This window comes from Synchiropus splendidus, chromosome 5, assembly GCF_027744825.2.
Source record: "Synchiropus splendidus isolate RoL2022-P1 chromosome 5, RoL_Sspl_1.0, whole genome shotgun sequence".
NCBI classification, from domain to species: domain Eukaryota; kingdom Metazoa; phylum Chordata; class Actinopteri; order Syngnathiformes; family Callionymidae; genus Synchiropus; species Synchiropus splendidus.
The window spans coordinates 24,283,675-24,300,144 of record NC_071338.1 but is presented as its reverse complement, the minus strand read 5'-3'; the positions used below and the strand labels follow the sequence as shown (position 1 = coordinate 24,300,144).

The 16,470-nt window shown below is 43.0% G+C and overlaps 1 protein-coding gene across 2 annotated transcripts in view; it reads left to right on the top strand.

The window, feature by feature from the left end:
• Positions 1 to 16,470, top strand: part of LOC128758741 (potassium/sodium hyperpolarization-activated cyclic nucleotide-gated channel 4-like) — a 108,420-nt gene that overhangs the window by 61,446 nt on the left and 30,504 nt on the right. For both annotated transcript variants that reach the window (XR_008414544.1, XM_053865025.1), the window contains exons 5-6: positions 13,466 to 13,612; positions 13,822 to 14,062. Coding sequence is in view for 1 of the 2 variants with exons in the window: in XM_053865025.1 (XP_053721000.1) it covers positions 13,466 to 13,612; positions 13,822 to 14,062 (388 nt within the window). In the remaining variant the exon portion in view is untranslated. The remainder of the gene's footprint in view (positions 1 to 13,465; positions 13,613 to 13,821; positions 14,063 to 16,470) is intronic.

The window sequence follows — 16,470 nt, the reverse complement described above, 5'->3', positions numbered from 1 at the left end:
TGTGTGCCATGTGCAGCATTTCAACACGCAATTGTGCCAGTGTAACTACAAAACTACATGTAGACACACTTACGACTGAAATGCTTCATCTGTCAACACAGTAGGTATCCACAGTTTAAAAGTCGCTCCACAAGGGCCACCATCATTGGCATTGCTTACAGTGTGGTGCATCATCAACCTCATGTTCCTTGGTGGGTTACATGAACAGGCTTTTGCCATGTCAGTTTTTGTTGCACAATCTGAAACAGTGTGTTGACAAAAGGAATTGTGAAAACTTTCTCTGTAGGTGGCATGGTTTTTTAAAAATATTCGGATTGACATGGTTCTTTCACACTTCCGTATATATGAAGATCATGTTTCATGTTGCAACCACTGGAGATAACTCGACATATTTGGAAAAGCATCACTGCCCCCTTCATTGTCATTGACAGGTTCTTCTGAGGAAAATGTAAAGAAGCCAAAGTTAGAGCATAAAGGTATTAAAATAAATATAATCCCAAAAAAATGTTCTGCAACCAACCCACCTAGCTGCTGATTCCAATCACAAGTCGGTGTTTTTTCTGGGTTCTTTTGAGTTGTTCAGTCTTTCTACTGATGCTTCCTCAACTCTGACTTTCAATTCAAACGCAAAGATTCACCACTAAAAGCTCTGAAAACAAACAGCGATCATGTTCCGGTTTTGCCCATCTCTCCGGGCGAGTGACAGGATATCAGGGAAAGGAAAGCCCTGTCATCGGACTGAGGAGGCCAAGCTGGGCTCCACCCTGCGCCGCCATCCGCGGGCTCGGTGTGGGCGATAATGAGCTGAGCTGCCGGGCTGCCACGTTGCTCAGCGCCTGTAGCGAGCGGCAGACAGAAGAGGATGACCTCAGGGGGATTGCTAGACTTGAGAGACTGCACCCGTGTGTGCACAGAGAGAGAGAGAGTGAGTGGGAGTGATGGAGGGCAGCGAATAACAACCAGGTAGAGGATTAGATGACGCTGCGAGCCTTTGAATCGACCAGACTTTAAGGTGCTGTGACTTCAGAGAGCGGATGAATTAAACACCCCTCATTGGTAGAGGGGTTGTGGGGGATGAGTAACAAAGAGACAAGTCGTCCAGATTCTCCAGAGTGCAAAAGTGGAGAAAGTTAGTACTTCGCTAATGCTGGGGATCTGAGTGGCCGTTTAATGAGAGAAGACCAAAATAACCCGCAGCCAAACTCTCATCTGCTGTGTGCTGTAGAGAAACGTGCTGCCAAGTCGACGGAACAGCTGCTCAGTCTCCGCACCCGCCAGCAAGTGCTAGCAAAGCCATTTAATGCCAATTCAGAGGTCGAGCCCCGAGGTGGCCAACGAATCCCCTTGTTTGTGAAAAAAGTCTCCGGCTGGTTGGCGTCCTGTTTTGCCGCAGGGATGTTATTTCTGCAATCGTCTTAATCTTTTGCAAACTTGATGGAGGCCAACGTCATCTGGCTCAGCTGGTCTCCGCCACACTCCTTGAAGCCCACAGGGTCATTCTGCAAAACCGGTGCCTTTTGTGGCCGGTTCATTTCATTAGTTTTAAAAACTGTATTTTTTAAAAGGATCAAAACTCTTTCATTTATTGCTTGTTTTGAATTACACAATCCATGTTTCAGTGTGATTCTTTTTACCAATTTTCTCACATCCATATAGTGTGAGCACCCGACATTTGTATTAAAATGATTTTTCAAACCCATTTTCATTCATTTTCGATGGTATCGGAGCAGATGACAGCACTCAAACCGTTGCACAAGCTGAGGTGTCTGCCAGCCAAGATCCCACACAATTTCCGAACCTGTATTTACGTTGATTTTTTTTTTATATTTACAAATGTTGAAAAAAATAAAATAAAACCCAGTAGCTTACCGACAACACAGCACAACACAGGATGTATTCAGGATGACAGAGAGGGCAAGTACTGGAGCCTGATCCGATTGAGCTGGTCCTTGGCTTTGGGAGATCCAGGCCTCACCCATGCTTGACACTGGGCATGGGTGAGGCCTGGATCTCCCAAAGCCAAGGACCAGCTCAATCGGATCAGGCTCCAGTACTTGCCCTCTCTGGAGGTCGAGATTATGGGCAACTTCAAGTACCTTACGGTGTTGCTGGACAATGAACTGGACTTGCCATGCAACACAGACCATCTGTCCAGGAAAGGTCAGAGTGAGTTACACTTTCTGAGACGGCTTACATTATTTAACATCTGCAGTGAACTCCTCTGTTTATCAGTCTGTCGTGGCCACTGTGCTGGGAATGTGTGGAAAGCAAAATGCTGACAGGCTGGACAGACTGACCAGGTTAGCTGGCGCTGTGGTCAGGAAGTGTAGCAACACGATGCAAAAGAGTAATGATTCACTCACATAATAGCGTGATCAGCATCTGTGCTATTGCTGCATCCATCAATCCACACTGAAGTTAAGCCGTAAGAGACGCCTGAACCTGTCAGGGAAAAGAAAATACAAAAAACATTGTGAGAACTATTCTTCTCGCTGCTCCTTTTCCATCCCTAAGATCATGTTAATGATGAAAGAGTTGCTGTTGTATGCATGTTTGGTGTGGAAATAAAAATATGAATTCATTTATTCCATGTCTCTCTGCATCTTGGTCGGCTGAATGGCCACATTTTCTGTTTTGTTTTTTGTTGTTGTTGATGGTAAGTGTGAACAATTCATCATGTTACACTGTGCGTTTGAAGCTTCACTGGTGTCAGTGAAGTTCCGGTGTGTCACTGTACAATGGATTCTGCGCTTGCGGAAAATATTTTTTCTTGCCAGACGTCTCTTTTATAATGTGCATGGCTTGTCATTTACTGGAAAACAACAAAAAGCCAAGTACCGTATATTCTAGTATAGAGCACACTGGAATATTAGCCACGCCCACAAAATTTAAGAAGGAAAATAGATCCTGTTCATACATAAGCCGCAGTGGTGCTGTCTGCGCCGTCGAAAGGTGGTTCAGTGGTTCTCCTGGCTTAAAAATGCACGAGGATCACTTCTAAACTATTTTTGAAAACAGGGTCCAGCGTCAAGACTGACTCTCGAAACAAACTTGGCAATGTTTTGAACTTGAATCATGAACTCCTCACATCGTGCTCAAAATGCAAAATTACAGTATAATGACCCCACCACTACTCGTGACTGCCTTGTCTTTTGCTTCAGCTCTGTAACTCTTTAGAGGCCCAAGAGCACAAGACTCTCACGCTCCATCGTTCCCTCACTCATGAACATTTAAACAAAAGCGGGATTTAATGAGGCAAGCACCATGATAATAACAAGTGACATGCCAGATGAGAGAGAGCTTGTCAAATGTAATGTTTTTCCCTGTGTTAAAGATGATCACGGACAGGACTTTCATGTGAGCACATAATACAAAAGAAACATAAATGCTGGATCAAATTAGAACAAGATCAAATTAAACAATTAGAGATCATTTATCAGGTGATAACCACCAGCTCGGTCTCGGTGAGGCTGCGAGGACACGTGACATCATGAACTGGTGCATTGATATCTCTGAATATAAATCAGAGGAAGCAAAATCAATTGGAAAAATCATGTTGCTAAGGTCAAGAGTCCTTATGTCGGTCTTTCAAGTAAAATAAAGAGGCTTTTGTTTGGACGGAAACTTGCCAGTGCATATTGAGTTTTCAAAATTCTGCGATAAGTCATCTCAGATAATCGAAAGGAAATCGAAAATGTATCATTTTTACGTTCGCTTAAAAGTTAAGTACATGTTTTGTAGATGCCATGTAGCTAAGTGAGTTGTCAGCATTGTGGGTTCGTATATTATTAGGATGACTGTATGTTTCAAACTGCTAAACAGAAAGTTAGTGTCAGCGAATGCGTTTCTGTGAATTAACTAATATAACAGCTAATGTGTTCTGTTGAGGACCAGAGTGGACATTTCGTTGCATCTGCATCACAGACTGTTGCCAAGTTATTTTCCTTCTAATGTCAGCTCAGCGTCTGCGGAAGAATCTTTCATGAATTGTTTACATGCGGTAGCGACACAGAAAAGTTTGCTCTACATCTTCTCACATCATTCATTTGGCTCGCCGTCCGCCTGCGTAGCTGATTTTTTGCAGATTACAGACATGAGATTGGAGGGTTTGACTGCAGGCACAACATGCTGCCAGTTCTTTTGTTGTTCTCCTCCCTGTTGGCGCGGCCAAATGACTTTCTCTAGATTGCAATTTTGTCAAACAGAAAAGGTTCACTGCGATATTCAAAAGTTTAGAAACCTCATCATGCATCTGAATGTTTGAAGGGACACAGTGAAACAGACACACTTTGACCCCTCAGTTTTAGATTTTAAAGCCTCTCAGTCGAAGGCGCTTGGCTTCAACTATGAGGAGCTCCAACAGTTTTCAAGTTAGACGGCACCTGCTGGTTAAAACCACTGCGACTTTCGAACTATATCATCCACTAAATTCACAACTTTAGCAAAAAGTCATAAATGGTTTTATAGCCTGCAGTTTTTGATGCCAGATCGACGTATTCTGTGTTGAAGCAGAATTCATTCTTCTTGGGTTTAGTCTCTGACTACTTCCGCTACTTCAGCAATTTAGCTGCCGGTAACTTTTCCTTCTGTTTCTCTTGTTGTTCCACCCAAATTACAGCAACTTCATGCGCTGGACAGAAGGCTGAAAGCTGTGTGGACGATTACAAGTGTTTTCCTTGAATCGTATTTAGTGGCAAGGATTCTAACATTCAAGAAATCTTTAAAAATTACAAATATCTTTCCCTTCAGGGTCTTTCCTGGCAACGCAATTGTCTCCAAAGGGTGCGGCAATGTGGTGGACGTTTGACAGCGTGAAAGACAAAAGCAGAGTGTATTGTACACTAACATTGAAAACACATTCAAGGGTTTGTGGTTGATTTGCCCCTACCAGAGTGCTGTAAGCGTATCCTCTATTCTTCATGTTGTAGTCCGCTGATACTTCGTAGTAGCACCTGTATCTCACTTGGGATCCACGGTGGAGGTGTTCCTTGCATACTCTATGCGGAGCCATAGCAAACCCAGGTTTCCAGTAGTTAGTTACTCACCCAATTATTGACTTATTTTGTAACACGTTTTGTGACGCATAAAGGAGCAACAACCAACTGCTAAATTACTGCTAAGTGCTACCATGACAACTGGCATGACAGCCCTGAGGATGTCAGCGAGGCTTGAAGGGATCGATTTAAATGACTGGCCGTGAGCCAGCATCAGGAAACCTGTCAAATTATACGTGTTACCAGACGTTAGTGAACGCTCTCTGCAGCTACCTGTTCCTCCTCTGACGTGGACAATTGGTGCTGCTCACTAAACAAAGACTCCACTACACATACTGGATAAAAGATGCACTGACTCTGAATGATCAGCTCACCAGACACAGGAGACGTTCAGGTAGCTTCATAGAAACACCGTGCGTGAAGTATCTCCCTGTGAAGGAATCTCGTACAAATGGGAAAGCGAGCACTGGCGCTGAGAAGAAGGCTCTGTTCCCGACGATGGCGGAAATTATCATCAGAAAGCTGCGGTATAATCTTTTCTGAATAGAATTCTATTACAATATGGCAGTGTGAGATAAATGCTGGGGCTGTCAGCAGCTAGCAAGAAGACTTAAATAGGCTCTTAAATGGGAATCAGGTTGTTAACTGCTACACCCAGTGGAGAGCTGTGGGTCGAAGTGCTGATACCACTGACATGAAAATAGTCTTATTAGATTCCTTTTTAAAAGATAAATATAGACTTAATGCCTTCAAGAGTAGAGCAACAAGGGGAGCAGTGGTAGAGCCAAGCAAATGAAGTCGACAGTGTTTGTGAGGTAGTGGTGCCGCCTCACAGTTTGGTATTGGAAGGCGCATCTGTTTGTCTCAGGCAGTTGGCTCTTCCTTCAGAGATGCCTGTAAATCAGTGCATGTGTGTGCATTAACAACCACTCAACCGAACCAAGGGGCGGCTCTAACCCAGACCTGGCCTCTAACCCTGAGGCCACCGGTCACATGACTCCACACCACCACAGCTTAGGAACATCTTTGTTTTTTGTCATATGTTAATATTGATGGATCATCTATTAATAACTACTATTTTAAAGATGGAACACACAAAGAGAGTGCACCAAAGAGAGGCTTCTACTTCTACTCTGGAGCTGGCCCTTCCTGAACTTTCTGGACTTATAGACTCCCTTTGGTAACTTCTAATAATTATAAGCGCTAGGATTCATAATGAATGTCAAAACAGTACTTGAGTGATCACTGAGGAATGGAGTTTATTCTTCGAGGCTGAGTTGTCACTGAGACTCACTCAGATGTGTGGGATACACTAGTTCAAGATTGAGCCCTTTTTGAGCCCTGTTCTCTGACAGAGTCACTAGGACAGTGAAGCAGTGTCATGGAGGTTTAGTGCCTTTAAAGTTTGGATTCCCATAGTGGGGCTTCTCCAAATCCTTGCCTGTATGAACTCTGTTTACCATTTATTATTTGCGTGCTGCTTTGCTCTTCCCGCCTTGTCATACTGAAACAGTAATTTGATCTATTTCAGTTCAACTGTCTGATCTAAAAACATGCCTTCACAACTTGATGCTGAACACCAGTTCAACATTGTATGAAGTATTAACTGGGTCTGATGCGTAAAATGGCCTTCTTTTAGCTTCATTCCCCAAACTCTGATCCAGCCGTCCAGTTTGGACCACTGTTCTGCTGCACTTGCAGTCCAAATCAGCGAACATACAGTGGGTTAAAAACCTTCCCAGTCCCAGGAGGACCTCTCTCGCTCGTCCTGGCTGCATCAGGAATCATTATCAGAGAGAATTACACTCCACCAGCGTGGGGACTCAAGATGGCTGCACATGTGACCATGCATTCGTCCCAGCCCTGCGTACGCCGCTGCTTTTTTGAATGGTGATTGTAAATTTACACTGTCCTCAGAGATGGGAAACAGGGACCCAGACAAAAACTCTAATCTCACTCATTCGTAGGTGTCATGTCATCCATGTTGTGTCATTTACTTTGTGCAAACTCCTGAGAATTTCTCCCTCAGGTTCCGGCAAAATGTAATTCTGACTGGATAAAAAAAAAACGTGGCCCGGTTTGTTGACGGTAATGAAATCGGCGAAGGCCAAGAGGGATTAGCTTGACGTAGCATGTTTTCCGCCAGCTAAAATGACTGGAGACAGAATTAGCGATTGGGCGCCACAGCGCCTCCTGCTCACAGTTTTAATTAACACAGGGCAATTTGGAACGGATCTTTGGGGAGTTTTTAATGAGCGGCCCCTGTTCAGGAGATTTAAGGGTAAAGAGGCTCTCGGGACCTGTTTTCACCAGGTTTTTGAATTTAGTTCCTTTATTCAGATCACAACAGCCCCGATGCTGCACGCACGACAACAATTCGGCGGCGATTTTGCTGGTTTTGTGGTGATGAAATCTGTCCACGTTGATGGCAACGTATCCCAACGTACAGTCGCCCACTTAAGGAAGATGGAGAAGAGCTGAAAGAGACACTTTTAATCCTCACAGTTCCACCTCCTCAGCAGAAGGTGGCGATCTTATGAATCAATTACACCAAACAGAGCTGAGATGTATTCTTGTTTTTGACTGACTTGTCTTGTTTGGGCAGGAATTATTATTATCAGAGATGTGTTCCATCAAATTTTGTCATCAGTCTGACTTCACTCTTGCCAGGTGTGTTGTTGGAGCTTGGCTTCTACAGTAGAAGGACCTCTACAGAGGTCAAAAAGACATCAACAATAACACAAAAGAAGCGTCGATGATTGTCATTTTAGTCCATATTCCACCTACACAATTAGACAATGAACGGTAAGTGAAAATCTGTGATCTAGATCAGTGGTTCTGAAACTTTTTGGTTTCGGGGCCCACCTTTCCCAGTACAAATAGACCCAGGGCCCATTCACTAGAACTGACTCATTACTCTAGATTTCATTTGTGATCTGTAACCATATTTAATCCACTTCATAAAGTCATAAAGTATTATTCATCACATTTAATAAAGAAAAAAAAAGAAAGAAAATACACTTAATGCAAACTGTTGAGATAATTGGAAAAATGGAATAAAATTCTGAATTTTATATATATATATATATATATATATATATATATATATATATATATATATATATATATATATATAAAATAAAAGCATGTGTAAATATCATATATTTTATTTAAACTCCAAACCTTAAAATGTTCATTTTCAAAACTGTCTTTCATGAACAGTTCTTACTGTTACGGGGGGCTCCATCACTTTCTTCATCATTTTTTCTTCTCCATAGATTTGCAGCTGTCAAGTCAATTCGGTGACACACTACTGCCACCATATGTGGCTAATGTATTAAAGCTGAGTGTCCTGTGGCCCAAAGGTGTAAAACAAATAGATAAATAAAAACAGAAACAGTGGGAGTTTCCCGAACAGCTCAAACGCAGTAGTGAGGAGGACAGTGAGGAGTAGTCTCACGTGGTGTCATGATGCACCTGAACAGCAAGGTCAGGCCCTGTTTGGAAGGACACCCTCTAAAAAGACTATCGCTGGATTTTTGTACTTCATTGGAGGTTCCAAGTTGATTGAGCTTCAGTTGCTCTGCAAATATAATTAAATAAAAGTGAGAAAAATGAATGGTTAAACAAGAACTTAGAGCTGTTCACAATGGATGTTTAATACAAGCGCTCGAGAGGTGCCTGAGATTTAAGTGAGATTTGGTGAAATGCACTTAATATGGCACTTTTAATTTTAAGTTTCTTTTAAGTGTCTTTAGAATTGCCTACTCCTGCCTTCCAGTGACAGTTCACCCAGGCTGGTAAACTTCAGAATAAAATAATCTGAAATTAGTGTTGACAAACACAAATAGGTCATTTGTTACATAAAACACGACTTTGACCGCGGAAAGGTCAGCGTCGGAGACAGAAGAGTGCAGAAAAATAAATGTTTAGAAAGTATAATTAAGTGGCTGACATCTTTTTTAGAGGATGAATTATTCATCTTTTTATTTGTTAAAAAAAAATTAGCATCTGCTCGGAGACCTTTGTGAGACAAGAGGGAATTAGAGGAGGGAAAAAAGAAAGGCAGGATAAAAGCAAAAATGGGAAGCAGACCAAAGGAGAGCGATATGGAGATGTCGGGAGAAGAAAAAGATTGATGGTATAAATTAGAAAGTGTGTCTGCGATCTCTGCGGCGCAGCGGGTGATAATAATAATGCAGAGTGAAAGGTAATCGGCCTCCGCATAAACACGAATGCTGCCGTGCTGAGAGGAACGTTCAGACTCTTAGTGACAGGTCAACACACTCTTATAGAGACGGACAAAGAGCAGAGAGAGACTCTTTTGATGGAGATGACATCAGTTCAAAGATAATCCATAGAGTTTGTATGACACCCGGGTTTGCTTGACAATATAATGCACAGCTATTGTGTGTCTGTCCACATCCGAACCTCGCTATTCATCCTCCTTCACCACTGCCACGTTAGACTGAATGGATAGTTTCAACTGTCATGTTTTTAAAGTGGCACATTGTGTGCATTAAACACACACGAACTAACTTGTTTAAAATGCCCGACACAGAAGTCACTGCTTCTTCTGATGTCTATGCTGAATGGGCAAGAGATTTAGAGAGTGTCAAAAATATTTTTATGACTGTCTGTATTTACAAATATATAATGCCAATAACTTTAAAAAACGTTTTCCTCTGAGCTCTAATTTCGTGACTGAAACAAGTCGGTAGCTAATGGAGACACGAGTGAGTGAATCGTACATCATTTTCTTTGACACAAAAGTCAGTCTTCTGTGTTGCATGCTGAGGCATAGGTATTCCAAATTAGTAAAATGTTTTGCTTCATGTTTGACATTCCAAAAAGAGAGGCTGAAAACAGGTCACACGCACAGCAGCTCCACTCCAATACAGATATCATCATGTATATTGTATATAGCACCCTATGCAACCCTTATTGATGGAAGAAGTCACCGTGACTGGAGGATGTGGTCACGTGATGCGCTTTATATACCAAGTGACACAGGTAGCGAAGGAAGGCCCATTCAGTGTTGCCAACTTGGCGCCATTGTCAATACATTTAGTGACTTTCTGAATCCTCTTGGCAACTATTATTTTGATCAGCGACCAGCGATAAATTTCACGACTTTTCTTGGTCCCAGTTTACATTCAGAAGCACTTATTTGCTCCTTTGCTGAGCCCATCACTAAGCTCTAACAGGCGTCAAACCCAGTGAAGTGTCACATTGTAGCTCCTTCTACAGTCACAGACTGGTGAATACGGTACTGCTCCACCTCACGCAGGCAAGTGGCTCCCGCAGGCGCAGTCATTATGCTAAGATGATGACGTAACTTAGCAACATCTAACTGCGACTTTCTTCACTGAGGAGTTGGCAACACCAGCGCCATTCCGTGGCTAGCCCTAACTCCGACCTCTCATCTACCTTTTATGCAGAGCCCCTGGCTCCAGGAAATGCAACTGAAGGCAGAACATGGGTCCGTTGACATATGTGTCTGCATCACTTTGGGACTCAAAAGTCCATTTGAAAGTTGTTGCCATTTGATGCTTTCAGGGTGAGAATGCGCCAAAGTATCAGCATGCAACGCAAAAGCCCGTACATGTGATGGGATTGCAGTCGTTTAGTGAACGACAGAAAGAAAATGAAAGATTTTATATTTACTTTTCTGAGAGCAGTGAGGGAAGCTGGGAGGGAGCAGTGCCCCAGTAACACGGGCTGTAATTGGTTTTAGCCCAGTGAAGGAGCAGAACAGGGATCTTCGTGATGCCAGAGTGGCAGCAGCTGTGCAGCAATAAGATAATTTCCTGTCACGGAGAGTATTATCAGCCCATCACAGCATCGGGAGACAGTCGCCCCCCGCGGTCGGCATCTTTGCATCCCTGTCAGCTCCTCTGCAGAGACTAAGCAGTGATTAATAAATGCTAAAGACTGTGTGTGTCGTTCAGTTGACGCAGAAAGACTTTTTCTCTTTCACTTTGTCGAGTCAAAGATGTTTCTCCGTCACAATGTCTGACTCTGAGGTTTGCACTTTAACAGGCTGTTCTGTTTTACAGCACATATCCTTGCCTCGCCATACTCGAGTTCTATTTTCAGCCTAATACCAAGGACATGAGAAGTGTATCCTCCGCTCGCTTAAAATCCCCCACAATCCTCTATTTGGGTGAGGTAAAGCAAAGCTGCAGTGCGGAAGAACTCCACTCTCCTTCAGCAGAGTTAGAAAAGTTGTTTTTCGTATCCTCTTATTTGTTAAATTAACCCAAAACTGTAGTCAAGTTTTGTCTCTGACTTTTCAGCTGGTCATAACTATTTTAAAAAATCCTTTAATACTGTGTTCAGAGGTTGAGTGTAAACACTGTTTCATATTCAGCTGGTTCCCAGAAAGCAGAACCTCCACATTATTATTCAAGTGGTTGGAATAATGGCTTTGAAAAATGGCTGTTTCCAATAAATCACATTTGCTGAAAAATCAATATTCACAGAGTGTTTTCTTTGTAAGAGGCTCAAAAGGCTCCAGTAGTTAAACACATACCCATAAAAAAACATCTAAATTTATCCCTCAGCAGTATTATACAACAAAGGGAACATGGCAGATCTGATCATTGAGCCGGAGCCGTGATTCAGGCCGGATTAGGAGAGTGTTTGTGTGTCAATACTCGAAGAGGAAACCGTGCTGAACCTGATCAAACTTGCAGTCCTTGATCTGTTTTCCCTGTGAGTGTCATTTGGTATAGTATTTCCGTCACCGCTGCCCGCTGATTTTTAGACAATCTGACAGACGCTCGGCTTCGATAAAACAATCTGAGAGGTATGAGACAGCTGTTCTTATTTACTGTGCTATATTTCCACAAGATTGGCCTCGTGACGGTCTCAGGCCCAGATCTTTGGCGAATAGAGTCGGGTAACAAAGACGGAGACATGTGAGGTCAACCGTGTCGCTGTGAGCTAAGAGTTTCGGCGGTGCTGAAGCGCTGATCAAAGTCCACCTCCGGCGTCGAGCCATGAATGGTTAATTTTTTCTTCTGTTCCTTCGGCTGGCGGGTCAAGGATGCTACCTGTTAATATTCCCCCAGGACACTCTTCGCTTTGATCTGCATCTCTGCTTCCTTCTCTGTAGAATCCGTGAAAGGCCATCAAGCACACATTTTAATACTCCACTCCACACACACACACACATTGTAAAACAAAGATTCTCTGATAAGTGCTTTTGTGTACATGATGCCTGAGGGGTGACGAGGTTTTGTTGAAATAACAGTCACGACTAGGCCTTTCATCACACGTGGAGAAAAGTCAGAGTGAATAATTGCAAGATAAGATAGCTGTCAGTGAGTCACACTTTCACATGGACACACAAAATACACATGACAAATTTTGTGTTTCAGCTGCAAGATCTGGACAAGTAGGAGTTTTGTCCTTTGTTTCTTTAGTATTTCGTCAGATCAGGGGTCGCTCTTCCTTTAACTTCTCCATCAACCACATTGGTTATCTACCTCTTCTTATGGTTCAAACACAAGTCAAACAAATTTGTTGACTGAGATCAACATTTAAAAGTCAGACTTCTAAAATTCATGCTCCCTGGCCACGTTAGCTTGTACTCAATTCCAGTAACAATGGCGGAAATTCTCCGTCCTCGGGTCGCGATATAGTATAGATGTAGTTGCGATATCGCTGCCATCTACAAACACTGCCTCCAATTCCTCTTTTGTGCAGAGATTTATTATGAATACTTCTTCCACAGTCTGCATGTTTGCTTTGGAGTTTGTCGTTGTCATAAACTTTTGACTGTGGGCTGCTCCCCTGGTGGATATATTGGTGAACAGCAATACCAATTTAAAGATTATGTGGAAGTATCTGACGGTATTATTAGACGGATTTCATTCGTAATGCGAGCATTACTGGACCTTTAGAAGGTAGAGTGGTCAGCTTGTGGCTTCAGAGGTCCCAGCTTGTTTGATCCCAGCCCTGGACGTGACTAAGACAGAGAAAGTTCAGTGTACATGATGCGTTGCAGCCTCCTTCCATCAGTGTGTGCACGTGAATAGGTGCTTAATCTCCTTCTCCTCAGTGTAGAGAATTGGTATTTATGAAAGAACCATTTATTAGTTTAAATTGTTTCATACAGTCTCACAGCTATTTGGCTCAGAAAACGTCAAAGACAGGACATTCTTCTGGTTGGATGTTGCTTGTTTAGAAAACGGTAATAAACTCCGGAATAACTCCAACACTGACTAATGCATTCAAATGGAAGTAACACAAAATGATTTGAATGCTAATGTTCCATCACACTAAATGAGTGAAACAAATTACCGTGTTGCAACATTACTGGAGGTTATCACTGATCCGCTAAAGATGTATATGTGTGCGTCTTGTGCATTCTCTTGAGTGGTGACCTCAGACCCAGTTGTTAGAGGTGCTGCCACATCAGTTGGTCTCAGGACTAACCCCATTGTCTGTCTCTGTCTGTACAGTACAAACAAGTGGAGCAGTACATGTCCTTCCACAAGCTGCCGGCCGACATGCGGCAGAGAATACACGACTACTACGAGCACCGCTACCAGGGCAAGATGTTTGACGAGGAGAGCATCCTGGGAGAGCTGAACGAGCCGCTGAGAGAGGTGGGATCGCTGCTGACATTCAGGCGTCTGTGTGCATCTTGACATTCCCCTCAGTTCATTTCACATTTGCTGACATTTTAGCTCATATCCATGTGTGGCTCGTTTTGTTCTCGAGGCCAAATGAGATGCTGCGAGGACGTCAAAAAAAAACAAAAAAACAAACAGTCTGCTGGTGGGAGTCTGATCCTCCATTTGTCTCTTCCGTGCAGGAAATCATCAACTTTAACTGTCGAAAACTGGTGGCGTCCATGCCTCTGTTCGCCAACGCTGACCCGAACTTTGTCACGTCCATGCTGACCAAGCTGAAGTTCGAGGTCTTCCAGCCGGGGGATTACATCATCAGGGAGGGAACCATTGGGAAGAAGATGTACTTCATCCAGCATGGTGTCGTCAGCGTGCTGACCAAAGGCAGCAAGGAGACCAAGCTTTCAGACGGTTCCTACTTCGGAGGTAAGACTTCCAGTCACTATTTCTGAGCCGCACAATAGTTGAGACTGATATTCAACAATATTGTTGGACATCATTTGTCGTGCACCTCAACACACTGACATTAAAGGAAATGCTGAAGAAAACTAAGTAAGTACAGCAACATAATTCAGTAGGTTGTTACATTAAGCTTTTTTCCTAATGACTGGTGTCTCTTACTATATCTACAATCGCCTGGATTTGTCCGCTAACAGCATTTAGCTAATCCTATTTCTCTCAGAGATTTTGCCCCCTGTGAGCTTTCACTAGTCTGTCGTGCAGAGCTTGTCACTTCTCTTAAAACTCTTCTCCAAGGTTTATGCGAGACCTTTCACGTAATGTGTGTCGCAGGCCGTCTCTTATGAGCAGGGCAAATTCAATTTAAGAACGTTGCTGTCATGAGAATTAAGATACAAAATAACTTCTTTTGGAAAGAGACGAGTAGCCAGTCGGGGATGTGATGAAGATCAGAGCTCGGTGTCGGTGGTTGTTTGTGGCTTTTTCATCATGCTGCTCTTCACCCTTCTTCCATCTGCGCCCTTGTCGATGAGGTGGTCATCTATGGCTCGAAGAGCGGAGGGTAACCACAAGTACCGGCCAGGATAGTCCTTATTGTAAGCCTGAAGAGTGGCATCTCAAACAAGAATTCAAAACTTGAAGTTGTGCACGACTATTTTACCTGCTGCAATGTAGTGTGCACCTCTGCATAACATTGTATCCTTGTTAACATTAAAGACAGGAAAAAAGAAAGTAATATAGATCAACTTACAGTAAGGAATAACTTTATTAACATTGTTTTTGTCTGAAACAGAAAAGACAGAGAGCATCAATTTGCCTGAAATTAAAAAACAAAAATCATGAGTGGTTGGGAGGTAACACTTTATTCTAGTATGGCAAATGGTTCCCCGAGGTCATACCCCTGGCATCGCTGTATGCCCACCCCACTATTTGAAAAGGACTGCTCTGGAATAACAGTGTTGAACCCAGAGATTTCTTCACGTCACTTACAGTAGTAGATGTCTCCATCCAAATAGACAATGGATCAGCTCAAGGTCAAGGACACACTGGTTGTCGCCAGCAACTTCCTGCTATATAATCATTGTCACAAGTTTTATATTTAATTTTTTTGCTTGGTTTAATTCTTGCTTGTACAGTCACAGTGGCGGCAAAAAAAGTCCTCTTAATTTGCATTAGTTTTTTTGTTATGAGCGGATATCAAGAGCACCTTTTTCAAGAGTTGACCTAATTTACATTTATTTATTCCCAACACAAGTAGGTCACTTTACAGTGGGTAACTTTAGAAAAACAATTGACTCCCAGCGGTTCTCATCTGAACAGGGGTGGTATCCTGCCAGTACTGATGCCTACTCGCCTGGGGCTCTTGGAAACTTGTTTGTTTCTATAACATAGAAGAGGGTTTTTACAATCTCTTTCTAGTGCTGCATTCCTGTTGAGCTCATGTCTTCTTTGAAAGAGCCTATCATGTTACTGTTGCTAACTCTGTCAACCATGTTGTACGACTCTCTGCCTGTTAGTAAAGTAGCTGAAGACAAATTGATATGAAATTTGCAGGACATGTTGATAAAAGGACACAATTAAATGTTGGCGGTTCTGGACTCACATCTGGAGTGAGTTCTTCGTCCGTATGTGTTGCTCAAGCAAGCTTCAAAACAGTACTGCTGCTTCCTGTCCCATGGTGCTCATTTGAATGTTTTTTTGAACAACAAAAAAGTATCATGTTGGACTTTAGTTTCGCTCAATAGCTCACGAGCCGTATGAAATCTGATCAAAGGCAACAAACCAGACTTGGGACACACGAATCTGAATTACGTCTTTCAAACGTGAAAGGACGACAAAGGTTAATGTAACATCTGTCGAAAAACGTTTCCATAGGTCGAGCCCTGACTGGATTAACAGTCTGTGTAGATTCAGCAGAATAATAACATGTTTCTCAGCAGACTGTCGCTCACTGCAGACGCGAACACAGAGGCTCAATATACTTAACTGCCGTGACGCACTTCATCATCGTGAGATAATGCGCAGCTCCCCGCACGACCCAGTGACACATATAGGAGACAGCGATTCTATACCACTCTCACCAAATACCAATTAATTTTCGCAGCGACAGCGTATCATTTAGACGACACCGTTAAGTAATGAGAAATGTTGGCAAAGCATTTAACAGCACATGACCCGACTGTGGAAGTTTAATTACGTCTTGCCTGCTCAAGTCCATCTCCCTGCCCTCTCAGTGGGGGTGCCGCGGAAATAATGAAAAGATGGCAGCGGTCTATCTCCACACACGCCAAAACCAATCAACATTTAGAACAACATGGCCGCCGCGCTGTGACGGGATCCAGAAACACCCCCTACACTGCATTTGTTGAGCTATA